The 15,083-nt window shown below is 35.6% G+C and overlaps 1 protein-coding gene across 5 annotated transcripts in view; it reads right to left on the bottom strand.

The window, feature by feature from the left end:
- Positions 1-15,083, bottom strand: part of csmd3a (CUB and Sushi multiple domains 3a) — a 235,512-nt gene that overhangs the window by 55,116 nt on the left and 165,313 nt on the right. For 3 of the 5 annotated variants that reach the window (XM_057339366.1, XM_057339369.1, XM_057339367.1), the window contains exons 48-53: positions 13,971-14,129; positions 13,067-13,255; positions 9,636-9,821; positions 7,846-8,040; positions 4,361-4,534; positions 906-1,079 (exon numbers count right to left, since the gene is read on the bottom strand). In XM_057339366.1, coding sequence (XP_057195349.1) covers positions 906-1,079; positions 4,361-4,534; positions 7,846-8,040; positions 9,636-9,821; positions 13,067-13,255; positions 13,971-14,129 — 1,077 coding nt within the window. The remainder of the gene's footprint in view (positions 1-905; positions 1,080-4,360; positions 4,535-7,845; positions 8,041-9,635; positions 9,822-13,066; positions 13,256-13,970; positions 14,130-15,083) is intronic. The other 2 variants (XM_057339370.1, XM_057339371.1) reach the window with 1 other exon arrangement.

Raw genomic sequence — 15,083 nt, 5'->3', positions numbered from 1 at the left:
AGTAAAAATGTCGACAAATTCTTGAATCAAGATGCATTTTCTTGATAAGCAAGAAAATAAGTCTTGCTTTTAGTAAAAAAAAAAAGAAATTTCAGTGAATTTGTGCTTAAAACAAGCAAAGAAATCTGCCAATGGGGTAAGAAAAATAATCTTGAATTGAGTGACTATTAAGGTAAACCTTAATTCAAGATTATTTTTCTTACCCCATTGGCACATTTTTTTGCTTGTTTTAAGCACAAATTCACTGAAATTTCTTTTTTTTGTTACTAAAACAAGACTTATTTTCTTAGGTCAGTTTGCTCATCAAGAAAATGCTTCTTGATTCAAAAATGTTTAGACATTTTTACCAGAAAATAAGAAAAAAGTCTTCGTAATAAAGTCGTTTTTTGCAGTGTGGTAACAGAACAGCACAGCCCCCCATTCACTTCTATTGTAACCAACGCAAGTGAATGGGGGGCTGTTAACAACATTCTTCAAAATATCTTCTTTTGTGTTCTGCGGAAGGAAGAAAGTCACACAGGTTTGAAATGACAAGAGGGCGAGTAAATGATGACAGAATTTTCATTCTGAAGGTGAACTACTCCTTTAAAAACGTATTCGTGGTCTTTTAAATATAAACATTTTACATTTAGTCAGGTGTGTCTGAACCTTTGAGTGGCATCTGTATAAGACTAATCTTCAATTCTGGATGAGAAAAAACAAAAACTCGCAAGCAAATATCTAAGAAGCTTTACACTGTGTAAGTCAAGTGACGCTGCTGTTTTCATCTCAAAGAGTTCATTGGTAATGATGAGATTTACAGTTCTAATGAGGTTTGCCTCATGTTTTTCACTGGCTAATCTCTTGGATGCCTACCAAACTTTACCCACAATGCTTTGTCCTCCTCAAAGGCAGGATGAACTTACACACGCAGGACGGGAGCTGGCCGGACCAGTTGTGATCCTGCTGGCAGATGCGCACGGAGGAACCGATGAGCCGGAAACCAGGATTACATTGATAAACCACCGTATCCCTGTAGCCGAAGTTCTCCCCGATCACCTGACCGTTCACAATCTTGTCTGGAACACCACAGTGACCAGCTGACGGAGGAACATGAGAAAATGTCATCGGAAATCATTGAGACGGGATTAACACGACATATCTACAGTACATGTTCCTGAATCGATATTCTTCTACAAATAAAATATCAGATTGACTACGTTTACATGCGCACCAATAATGCGATTATTTCCAATAATCAGAGTAAGGATTTACAGTAATCGCATTAACATGTTTACAAGTCACGAGCAAACCTCTTCACTCCCGTTTACATGCAGTTCTAATTATTCGGATTATTTGCTATAATACACAGAACAAACGATGCTCTCGGGTACAGTAGGCGTGTTACTATTAATATATTCGTGTGAATCGCGTCAAATGCTAAACACCTTCCTCCGGGTGTGTTTCATAGTTAATCGGCGCTGTGATAAACACAGAAATATGATGGACCGTTTGTGTACGCTGTCATCGCGTTCGCGCAGTTTCTGTATGAAGATAAGGAGCAGAGACTGCTGGCAGCGAGTTGTGTTGACGGGGACACTATAGACTGTCATGTTTACCATGAAATTTGCGCTTAAAGGGACAGTTCACCCAAAAATGAAAATTCTGTCATCATTTACTCACCTTCGAGTTGTTCCAAATGTGTATAAATGTCTTTGTTCTGATGAACACAGGGAAGATATTTGGAAGAATGCTTGTAACCAAACAGATCTCAACCCCCATTGACTCCCATAGTAGGAAAAAAACAATGGTAGTCAAAAGTGCCCCAGAACTGTTTACTGTCCAACATTCTTCAAAATGTCCTCTTTTGTGTTCAACAGAACAAAAAAAAACGATATAGTAATTTTCCTACTATGGGAGTCAATGGGGGTTGAGATCTGTTTGGTTATAAACATTCTTCCAAATATCTTTCTCTGTGTGCATCGGAACAAAGAAATTCATACACATTTGGAACAACTCGAAGGTGAGTAAACGATGACAGAATTTTCATTTTTGGGGGAAGTGTCCCTTTAAGGTGCGTGACAGAAGCGCATGCGCATGCGCCTTGGTCAGAGCAGCATAAATGCGATTAAGTTGTTTACATGCCTTCTTATTGCGATTAAAACCGGCGTACGCCACATATGTTACTTCTATTGTGCTTACTGCGATTATTATCTTAATCGCATTATTTAGGTCGAATGATCGCGTTTACATGAGGTAAAGTGTAATCGCAATATTGCCAAAATCCTATTATAATCGTATTTTGAGGGCGCATGTTAACGTAGTCATTGTGGTGTTCGACTTTGGGGTGAGATTCCAACATTTTCTTTTAGAGGACTAGGAATTGAGAAGAATTTCTTATGCAGAATTTCTTTATTAACTTTTAATATCAAGACTTTTTAGAGATATGGTACATACAATATGCTTCACAGACAACCTAAATCCAATGTGAGCGTTTGGAATAGAGACACAACTTGAATCTGAATCATTAAATCATTGTTTCTCATTTATCCTGGGACCCTGAAACGTGTCTTACACATTTCTATCATGTCGTGCTATATGATGTATAGATGTCTTGATCAAAACATTTACAAAATATGAATACCTGTGAAAGTGTTTTGGAGAATCACAATGTGGACAAAGGAATTCACAATATAGTCCGACTGGGAGATGATGTGTTGAATGACAAAGAAAGACGATAAATCAAAAGCTGTCAGTGGTTTCCTCTGTTTTGATTGATGATGAAACTCAACAGAAGTCTGCACACTTCACAGAGCACGCCGCCTGCTCAAATAATGCACAAACCATTTCTTTACCTCCTTCCTATTCCAGAAAACGCACTTCATTTCCGGTTGCAGCGGTTGGAGCTGAAATTATTCTTTTACATGAAGACGCTCGCGCAATTGCCGCTCAGGGAAACATAACGGAGAAACGTGAAGATCCACAAAGATTTCTTTCTCCGTTTCAAAAGCTCCCCCGCTTAAGCCAGCAGAAACCGGCCTGAGGTGCTCGGCTGATCTCAGAGACTGACAGGATTTGATGGTTTTACAAAGGTTTGGGTTATCGATGGTTATTTTTTAAAATGATTATGAATCGCTTTTCCAACCTTTATATTTATTCACATATCATAAAGATTTTATTATAAAGATCTTTATAGTCTTTTCATAAATACAGAGGGTGAATGACAAACATTACCCACAAATGCTGTCTACAGTATGTTGCTTGTAATTGGGATAAAGTAAACATCTGATAAGTATTTTTACATTTTTATGATTGTATTGATTTTGTCGGCCACCACCCGCTGTCATAAAACATTTACAAAACTTACAAATCAATTTCACAAAACTTTGAGTGCCTCCAGAATAATCTTCTAAGGATGGAGGAATATTACCTCTCGAATCTGGGCAGGTTTCTTCAAAAATACAACATTTGGAACAAAAATCTCTATTATCCAATTACCTTTTACACATAAGCTTAAAAAATACACTGCAAAAAATGAATCATTATTATAATGCAAATGATTAAAAAACGTTTTTAATAAAAAAATACATTATATTGTGCAATCTTGTTTTGAATAAGTAATAATAACTAAAAAATACAGCTAACTAACACAAAACACAATAAAGACATAACACGATTTAAAAAAAGAAAATCTGTTTTTGCAAATGTTCAAATATTAATATTTCAATATTTATTAATTGAAAATAAAAATAAGAAAAACTGATGTAAAGTGGTCAAACTTAATTTAAATATATTTTTCTTACCCCATTCTTGTTTCAAGCATAAATTTGATATTATTTTTATCTGAACACAAAACTTTATATCTAAAGTCTAAAATAAATGTATCTCGATTATACACGGGAAAACAAAACAAAAAAGTAAGAAATTCATTTCATTTGTAGAGATCAGATATTTGCTCATTCATTCAAGCAAATGCTGTTTTATTTATTAATACTTTTCAGTACAGAATTTTAAAAAACTACTAAAATATTTCTCTAAAATTTTTCTCTACCTTTTCCCTTTTACTGAGCTTATCACAATGCATTGTGGGATTGGTTTCTCTATGAACATGTGCTTCTACCTTAGAATTTGGCAAAAGATGATGTCTTAGAAGGCAGCATACAAAGGCACCCCAGTACGTTTTGAAACACAGCCTTTGTGTGTGTGTGTGTGTGTGTGTGTGTGCGTGATACTGAAGCTGTGTATAGTCACTGTTGCCATAGCAATACAGATTATTAAATGCCACCGATCTTTTTAGGATCCCATCTCTGCTTAAAGGTTACGCTGATGGTAATGCCTAACAGGTGTGATGTTCTGAAAGAGAAGAGGTTTGTTGCGTTACCCAGACAATGCGTTTCCGTCCCACTCCAAAGACCCGAAGCCAGACATTCCCGTACGGTGGAGCCAACCAGAATGTAGCCCGAGTTGCAGGTGAAAATGGCCGTGGCTCCAAAGGTCGTCTGCGTTCCAATTTTCTTTCCATTAGGAGGAGTGGGCAGCTCTCCGCACGAAATAACTGCAGTAAGAGGCAATAGAGAGCGCGGAATGAATCGGCACGCAAGAGTCGAAATGTGCTGCGATTTACCCCCCATTTGTGAGCCTGTTCCCCTGCCCCAAAAACACACACAAGAAACACACACCACAATGAGGAAACTATCTAAGACGAATGGCTGCATGATGCTGGATTTCAGCTATTCTTGCGGTGTAGATCCGCACCACAATCTTTTAAACGCTTTACTTATCCACTGTTGAGGAGTAACTAATACTTCAAGTTAGAGATGCGCTGATACTAAATTTCTCCACCCATACGACAGACGTTTATTAAAAATGATATCTGCTGATGCGGATTCTGAAGATTAAATTAATATTTCTTTATTTTCTGAATGTGATTCATTCATATTCGGCCCTGATCATCTGCTTTTTTTAAACTATCGGCTGATAGCGTGAATAAACGCTTTTATCGACTGATACCGATGATTATGCCGATATGTCAGTGCATCTCTACTTCAAGTAGACTTACATAAGACTTTCAGTAAATTTACATAAACAGTGTAACTTTTATTTGTTTTCATCATACACAGACACTGAATTGACCATTTTGGTAAGTTGTCGGCCATATTGGGCAGGGCACGTGAAAGAGGGGGCTGGGTTTCTCTGAAAAAAAGCATAAAACATTTACATTTCTCCACTTGAATTCAAAGGTTTATGATGCATGTGGAGTGCAAAAGAGTCCTGTCACATTTTTATTATCAGACAATTATTTATAGGGCTATTTAATGATTAATCGTACCCAGAAAAAAAAAATTGTTTACACATAATATATCGAATTTATTTTGTATTTAAAAAGACATACACTTACATGTACATGTTAATATAAACAATTTAAATTTTATATAAACATTTAATCATTTTTATATTTTGTTTTTTTATATTATGTAAACACAAACTTTTATCCAGGATGCGATTAATCGCGATTAATCATCGAAAAGCCCTTAATATTTATTGTCAAAGAATTGTGAAAACTTGCCCCTGTGTTTAATTCTAAGTGTTTACAGGACAGTCTTAGTCTACCCAATATGGCATCAACATGGATGTATGATTTAGAAGTCAATGCGGTGTCTATTTTTTATCGATGGCTAATATTGGCACGAGCAAATTAAAATCATCTGGAATATCAGATCAGACATTGTTGAAGGTAAACAAATAAATATTTATCATGTACAGTACGTGATGCACAGCGGGTTGCCCATGTATAAAAAAATGCACGGTGGTTTCCAGCTGCTCATCATCTATCCGCTGATTGTTGTTGTTTTTGAAAATTGCCACGGCGCTGAGTTCCCCCTCAGCAGCGCATTGATTCTGTCAGATTCCATCAGTCATAAAAGGCCTCTAATGTTTAGATTGTGAATCTCATATGGGGGCATCTACACATTTATCACCTCTGAAGCTACAGCACAAGACTGTTTTCCCCACAACGTTGAGAAGCAAACCATCCGAGGACAGCACCTGCCAATACACAACACATAATGACACGCAAACCTGCTTTTTAAAGAATCGGAATAAAAGGGAACCTTTATTTATCTTCACGTATCTTGAACAGATGGAATTTGTTATTGTGACACTAGTACCATACGTCTTTCTTTTTAACTTCTTGATAAGGACAGAAGGTGTGTGAGTGAACGAGTATTAAGAAAATAAAACAGGGTTCGTTTTACTTTCACGTGTGACTGTGTTTTCAAGACTTTATCGACACCATGGTGATGGTTCACCAAAATATGAAAGGTTCTCTCATAACCCTGCTAAAAAAAACAATAGAACCATGCCCAAAATATCCCTGCTGAAAAAACAATAGAAACCATTAAAGAAGTTGTAATGGTTTGAATGGTTTTAAGGAGATTTGTATTGGTTTTAATGGAAACTGTGATGGATTCTATTGGTGGGATGTTAAATCCTACTGGAATAATGCCCAAAACACACTACAAAAAGGCATTTTGTAATGGTTTTAATGGAAAAAGCTAATGGTTCATAATGGTATTTTATTGTAAACCATTAGAATTTCTGTAATGGTTTCTGTTGGGGTTCTATTGTTTTTTCAGCAGGGTTGTTTTTTTTCAGCAGGGGTGGTTTAAATGAAAACTGTAATGGTTCTACTGGTATGTCATGGATTCTATTGATGGGACGTTAAATCCTTTTGGAATAATGCCCAAAACACAATACAAAAAGGAATTTTGTAATGGTTTTAATGGAAAAAGCTAATGGTTCATAATGGTAGGTATATTAATGGAAAGCATTAGAATTTCTGTAATGGTGTCTGTTGGGTTTCTATTGTTTTTTTCAGCAGGGCCATTTTCATTCTGTTGTTCTTTTCAGCAGGGATTTAATGGTTATTATGGGAATTGGATTGGTTTTAATGGAAACTATAATGGTGTATACTGGTATGTGATGGATTCTATCGCTGGGGCGTTGTCTGGCAGATTATTGAAATATTGTCCAAAACTCGCTACAAAAAGAAACTTTGTAATGGTTTTAATGGAAAAAGCTAATGGTTCATAATGGTATTTTAATGGAAACCGTTTCTGTGTCCGTTCTGAAAGTTTCTGTGATGGTTTCTATTGGATTTCTGTTGTTTTTTTCACCCTCATGCCATCCCAGATTTGTGACTTTTCTCTAATCAAACACTGAAAAAAAACACGTTTTAATTCAACAAAATTAAAACACATTTGACATTATATGATTTTAAAAACAAATGTTTCGATGGCAAGAGTGTGACTAAACTTTAAACGTATTTTCATGTTTTGGTGAACTATTCCGTTAAACCACCATTTTATTTCATCTTATGCCTTTCACCACTAGGTTACATCAGCCCCAAATAAACAAAAACAACATAAACATACAAGCAGAAAAACATATCCTGGCAAAAAGTTGTAATGTAATTCTTTAGCAACAAGCCAACACTGATTTTTAAGCATTAAACTTTACTCACAAAGTTGAACACCCATGACCTGTTTCACGTATGTTACTGTATATTACAGCTAATGTGAATGTTTTCAACTATCAATCAGAATGCTAGATTAAGATCTACTTTCCCCAAATAAATAGCAGAAAATGTTTCCAGATGTCGTCTGGACCCGACAACGAGCGTCTGGATGCTGGAGGCAGCCGAGCTGCTAATCCTTCACACGTCAGCGCTCAATTGACAAAATCATTAGTCTTGTTGTCTGGACCGGCTGACCTTAAGAACAGGTCATTTTAACAAGGTCTGGGATTGTGTATGTCATCTTTCCTACGCTGTTCATCTCCGAGCAACAAATGAAGCGCATCACTTACTCTTGCAGCGAGGTCGTTCGTTTCTCCAGCTCCACGTCCCATTGGCCGTGCAGTGAATGTGGGCGGGGCCCAGCCGGTAGTAGCCCGGGTTACAGGCAAAGGCCACCTTGGTGCCAAATTCGTAACGAGAGCCATTTACAATCCTCCACTTGCCGTGATCCAGGGTGAAGGAGCCGATACTGGGACACACCACAACTGTAAAAAAAAAACAGGGCACATGTTCAACACTTCTAATGACACTTCTAATGTTCGCCAAGGTTTCTTGTAACCAAAACAGTCATAATTTAATTTAACGCAAGGCTTCGTTATGAGAGGACCTGGGGGAGTCATGGCCTCCTCTGCCAGACCTTAAAATTCATCATGCAGCCACTACATAGCGATACGGAAATGTATGCTAATATGTGAATGAGTTATCATAACCATTACTGAATGACTCATTTTTAGCATCTTAGTATTAGGGCCTGGGGGGCATAAGATCGACAGTTTTTTTTAAAGCAAGAGAAATGCTGTGATATTGCCCTGTTAAAATTATGCAACCGGCTTCGTTTTAAAACCTAGTGAGCATGCAGGAACTTAAAATACTCACTTATTATATATACTATGTAATATAAATTGAATTAAATAATTGTGCTATAATAAAGGAACAAGCTTTCCTGTGGCTCAGTGGTTAGATAAAAGCGTCTGCCAAATGCATAAATGTAAATTGTATATTAAATTATATACATATATCAACTATAATATTTATTATAAATGTCCAAATTATATATACAAACTGTATATATAGTCTTTAGGAACATAAGACTTCTGATCGAGATGAATTGCTTTTCTTAGCAAATAAACAATAGACGGTTTCAGCGGCAACAACATAAACAAACGTTACGTGGCCCAAACTTAACTTCCAGTAGACCTCCGCAACAAATCTATAACTGTTAAGTAGTTTTAATTGAATTTAATACAATTGATATGCAATAAATTATTAATATAAATTACATATCAAATTAATTGTTATATTATAACCAAATACAGACTAGAAGTTAACTTTGGGTCAGGGGTGTACGTCCGATGAAACTATCTATATAAATATATTAAATATTGGATTCCATATTATATTTAATATATTTATATAGATAGTTTCATCGGACGTACACCGTCCGATGAAACGTACATAAATTACAAACACGCATATATAATGTAATATACAATACATTAAATAAATGTACATTAAAAAAGATTCAAAAAACCTAAATTAAATAAACATATTATATATTAAAAATCATATTTAATAAAATGTCCAAATTATACATATATATATATATATATATATATAGACTTCTCACAATCAAGATGAATTGCTTTTCTTTTCAAATACGCTACATAGATTTATTAAATATAATATGGAATACAATATTTAATATAATTACAATATAAATTGCGATTTCAATAAAGTTCGGCATTAAATTAAGTTAATTTGTCAATACTCTCCCTTCAAAGCACAAAAAAGCGCATTTTTAACCTTTTTAGATGAACTGCTTCTCTTATCAACATTTGCTGGTATTAAAAGAATGACTTTTCTTTTGCTTTGCCATTTTGTAGGGATGCGATGCAATGGAATTTGTCCGAAACAAAGTGTTTTAAAAGGCAGCATAATTACGCCGCTTATCTTCTGAAACAGCGCGTCAATGATGCATTAACACGTTTAGAAGCTCATTACGTTTCCAAACTGAACTCCAGTATGGTCAATGAAAACAGCCACCAACACAGCCTCACAATCTGTGGATTTCGTCCTTCACCTGTGCAGCGAGGGATTTTATTGTGGTTACTCCACGTGCCGTCAGCCTGGCACACGGTGCTGGTCACCTCTTTGGAGGACAGCCGGAAACCATCGTTACAGAAATATGTGGCTCGTGTTCCTGAGGAATAATCAGCGGCCAGAACTCCTCCATTCACGGGAGCCACGGGTGCGCCGCAGGATACAGCTGCGAAAAGACACGCTGATGAGACCCACAAACTCCAAACAAGGAATAAAAAATGACATTCAAGACATGGTCTGTTCCTCACATCCAGCTTTCATATGAGCTTCACAAGAATGTTTTGAAGGCTACACTTACTTGGATCTATAGTTTCTCATGTCCAATTTTTCCTTAAAATACTGGAAGTGAAGTATTTTCACGAAGGCACATCCCACTCATGAATATTAAAAACATAAATACTTCAAATACTGACAAACGTTGTGTTGTACAATGTTAACACTTAACTTACCTCTTCTAAGGCTACATACAGTCCTGCCATAGCTGAAAGATGCCTTTAGATTTTTTTGGAAACATGACAAGCAGAACGTGCATCACAGGCTGAGGAATTCAAAAGAGATCAACGCTGCTCGATGCAATAAATGTGAATGGAGATAACCAGATTTCCCCCCAAGAATTGCAAAATGAAATTTCTGATTTGCGCCGGAAGCTGAAGCGATCATTTGACAGCTGCAGAAATGAACAATGCAGCGAGAATGTTTTACAAACACTGTCCATTTCTTCTCCTTTAATACTGTTTATAAAATTATTAAAGAACCTGCACATATCTGCACCACTCAACCAAAGTAAATAAACATCAACATCATTCCCATTTTTGGGAGGTATTTTTGCCAGCAAAATCATAAACTTTCTTTTGGGAAAGGAATGCTTGTGAGATAAATAAAAAGAAGGACAATAAAAAGATAAAAGACAAGTCAATCATCATTTTAAGGGCAGAACTGTCATGGCGGCTTAACGGAAAAATGTCTTCATCCAAGTTTCAAAGCTGATGGTTTGCTTTAAAAATGGCAGCCTGTTACTATCAGAATCTAGTTAACCTATCCACATAAGCCAATTAAACGATAATTGAAGCGGGGCACTGATACACACACACCTCGCCGAGTTTTCCATCAGGTCAGGGAAGGTCAAGTCAATGCCATGGATTCAATTCCCAAAGAGTGGACCTGGAATTAACCCTTTTTCCCTGCAGAGACCCGTGTTTTGTTCCTGAATACCAGCAATGCTTTTCCAAATTACAGACCGCTCGTCTCTATAGGTTCCTATATGCAGTACATCATATCACCATCACAGAAGTCATTATTTACTGGGAAAAATATTAAGCCCAAAAGCAAAAAAAAGTTAACTTTTTTTGTTTTTATGACTATGTAAACAAAGTGGTAAATTATAAATCCTTTTCATTTTTTTTAACTAACATACGCAGCTTTCACTATACCACTTTTGGTGAGAAGCAACAACCTAACCATCAGTATTTGGATTTGAAAAAGATAATAAATAAATAAAAAAAAAATAGAAATTTACAGAAGTCAGGATAATATAAAAATAAAAACACTACTAATTTTACAAAAATTAGGAGCAATGATCTTCAGCTTTTTACTTTAATTCGTGAAGGTTCTCTTAATTTTCGCCTTATATTTGACATAATCAGGTTATTCCTTTCTAAAGTTAACCATAGTTTTACTACAAATAAAAAAACATGACTAATATTATTAAATCAAAGAAATTTACACGTTTGAGCTCGAACCAAAGCCTATTTCTCAAAGTCTGCAATACTCTTACGTAAAATACTGTAAATTCATTAAATTACAACACAAGTTTCAGAGTTTTTCAAGTACTGTATACCAGAAACAGCCCACCTACATTCTGAACAGTCATGTTGAATAATCAGGCAGCGCTGTGTTTAGCCAAGATGGCAGAAATGTGTAATGAAACATTTGGAAAAGGTGCAGGGGTTTGCTCAAAGCAACATCAATATGGTGCTGAGACATAATGGGATGTCCAATTATTGAGTGCTAAAAATCTAATCAAATCAAACCAACAAAACAATGGCGCTCTCATAGAAAGCTAATAACGGCGAAGCAAAAAGCAGGCGCTCGTCCGGTGGTGTTCATTAGCAAAAACAAAGAGCCAGTTGGTCAATGTGGCTGGCACAAGACACAGCATACCCCAGCAACAACAATTCAATCCAAATAACACCTTCCAAACACACTGCTGAAAGAACCTGTGTGGCCATACTGTTAAACAAAGTGTTTTGTTGATGAAATGTACTGAATAAGATCCAAGCGTTAAATTTAGATTGATAACAGATACATGTCATTGGTTCTTGAGTGTCGTGACACAACACGCATGACGACTAGTGACAATACACGCAAGAACAAATGAGATATACACAATTTCATATAATTTAATAATTTAATATAACAAATAAATTCAAATTATTTTCTTTATACTTTCTAGTTAGAGGTTTTCTTCAAGGTTATTATAATTTACTAAAACTAATTGAACATTTCTGTTAACGGAAACATTAAAACATTTAGGTCCACGTTTTATTTGAAATACTAAATTCATTTATGAAACGTTGAGAAAATGAATTAAACAAGTATAAATAAGTTACTAAAATTACTAATCATAAATGAATTCAAAAAGTCAAACTGAAATACAAATAAACCAAACTCATAAAGCAATATAAAAAATAAGATGACAAAAGCACATTGCCAAAAAAGCCCTAAAATGAACAAGAAATTACAAATATAAAAAAGATGCTAATTAAAATATTAATAAAAATACATAAACATATATAAAAACATAAAATTGACTTCAAGAGAGTTTTAAAGGAAGTTTACTCAAAATAATGCCCCCCATTGACTTTCCATAGAAGGAATATAAATTACTTTACTAATTTTACTAATTATTATTAATTAAATATTACTTTACTTTTTGCGGACCATTTGGGTGAAGTATTCCTTAAATTTTTGGACCATTTTGTAGCCCACATAAAAATAACATGATAGTATTTTAATATGAAATTGCGTCTAATAAAAATGAAGTCACGGGCCATCTTAAGGGTGAATAAATTGTTTCATTTTTGAATAAACTATTCCTTTAATGTTTTCTGGCCAAACTCATTTCTTCTTTTTGTTCATTCTAGTGATTCAAAAACGAATTTCTTGTTACACTGAGAAGAACTTTGCAGAAACCCCTCTGGATTGTTTTCTAACCTCTCCAGCACTTGTGAATAAGAAAATGAAAATAATCGTCCTCCAATCCGCACCAATGTTAAAAACTAGAAAACAAAGCTTAGCTTGTTTACAGCCAAGGTTAAAACACAACAGCGCTTTGCAAGTGACTCTTTTAATCGACACCGGATGTGTTTCATACAAATCGAGGTAAAGGAAATAAATAAATGAATTCAACACCTTGACAGGCGGGCACAGACGAGTCCCAGGCCAGAAAACCCAAGTCTGTTCTCCTGCAAACGGCCATATTTTTGCCAATGAGCCTGTAGCCGCGGTCGCAGGCCCAGCGGACGACACTGTTGGCGTGACCGCCCGTCTGGCTGACCACGAAGCCGTGCTGAGGAGAGTCAGGTGTGCTGCAGTACATGGCTATAGATAAAACCACAAACTGTTAAACACTTACACATGATTCGCGTGACACAATATTTCTATTCTACTCCTTTCTTCAGGTCACGTCAGAAAAAATGGCAGAACAAAACTGATCAAATATAAAAAGCTTCTATAGCTTTTTTTCGGTATTACTCTTAAGTTGTAATACGCCATTTAATTCTAACCAAAATCACAAACACACATCACAGCTACAACATGTAGAAACTCCGCACACAACATAATGACCGTTTTACACATCATGTATCTGCCAAAATACCATGTTTACCACACTTTTACTATACTAAAACTATGGATAATGATTGTAACAATGCTAACAGAAAAATCAATCAAATATAAATAAAAAGAAAAATATGAGAGAGACAAGTCATGTATCTGTGGTAATGCAAATGGTAACCAATCTGCCAAACCACAATGTTTACTATACTTTTACTATAATAAAAACATTGTACATTTTCAGATACAGAGTGTTTAAAACAAGCCTCAAAACAACTCAAGCACACTCAATATTTTGATCAAACAGCTTCTGACACACTAACTTCAGAAATACAAGGGTACATACAGATACACAAACATTTGGACACAAACACGAGGACAAATGGACATACACGAGGACGCTGGGGTCATGGACGGGACAGACAGAACGTGACGAGAGACACACAGAAAACTAAAGGAATTACCGATCGGGGATACATACTTTGATACTCACCAACGTAAGTGATTCGGAAGCCTTTTTTATTGGTGCCGTGATCGGAGGACCAGCGTAAAAATAACTGGTGGCCCGTCGTGGTCATATTAAAGGGCACGCTGAGATCTCCGCTCAACACCGCCAGAGTCGGACTGTAAATATTGGGCCCTGCAAAAACAAACCGAAATCAGTAACAACTAGACTGCAATGACATCATCACCGTAGATTTAGGATATTCTCACAGGGTACATCAACACATGTCTTTCCATTTTTTCTTCAAAAAAATGTGATAAAATACAAAATTACATACGCATAGGGAGACCGGGGGACAGTTGCAATAGGGGACGGTTAAGCGTCAATGCATTTATTCAAAACAAACTTTTAGAGGTACAAAAAGTGACATTTTTTATAAGCTGTATTTTTGTTATACGGCCCTAGCATTTTGTATAAAAGAATCAAAACGAACTTTCAAACAAAGTCATGGTTTTGTTGACTTCTAAGTGAAAGTTAACAAGTGTCAGTGTGTCTAGAACTGAGATAGTTTCAACAAGTTTATCTGTTGATAATTAAAAACTAAATATATTTTTAAAAAATTATAAACGTTTGTTGCACTGCAAATGAAGAGTTTGGTTCCAAAATGCGATGACTCTGTTTCAATTTTTTTTCAAAAATCATGTTTTTTTTATCGTGCATTCCAATTAATATCAATCAAACTGCAGTTGGTTAGTTTTTATTTAAGCTATAATAACTAAAACAAATATAGCTATAACTAACACAATAAAACACAATAAAAACATGATAACATAATAAAAAACATGAATTTTGAATTTATCTCATTTTGGAACCAAACTCTTCAAATAGTTCATATAGTGAAATATAGAGAATAAACATTTTTAACAACAAGAAAAAAATAAATAAACTCAATATAAAACACTCAATACCATAAAGCTATTGTATAAATAAAATCTAAAAAATGTTCATGAGACACACGAGAGCCAATGCCATTTCACTGTCAACGCTGACGTAACGGTTCACACACCAGCGGCAATTTTTATTTCCGTCACTGTGCTCGCGATACCACTAAATCCTATTGTAATCGAGCTGGCTGCGATATGCAATGTG

The sequence above is a fragment of the Triplophysa rosa genome, linkage group LG8, assembly GCF_024868665.1.
Source record: "Triplophysa rosa linkage group LG8, Trosa_1v2, whole genome shotgun sequence".
Classification (NCBI taxonomy): Eukaryota; Metazoa; Chordata; class Actinopteri; order Cypriniformes; family Nemacheilidae; genus Triplophysa; species Triplophysa rosa.
This window is presented reverse-complemented; position numbering and strand designations above follow the sequence as displayed.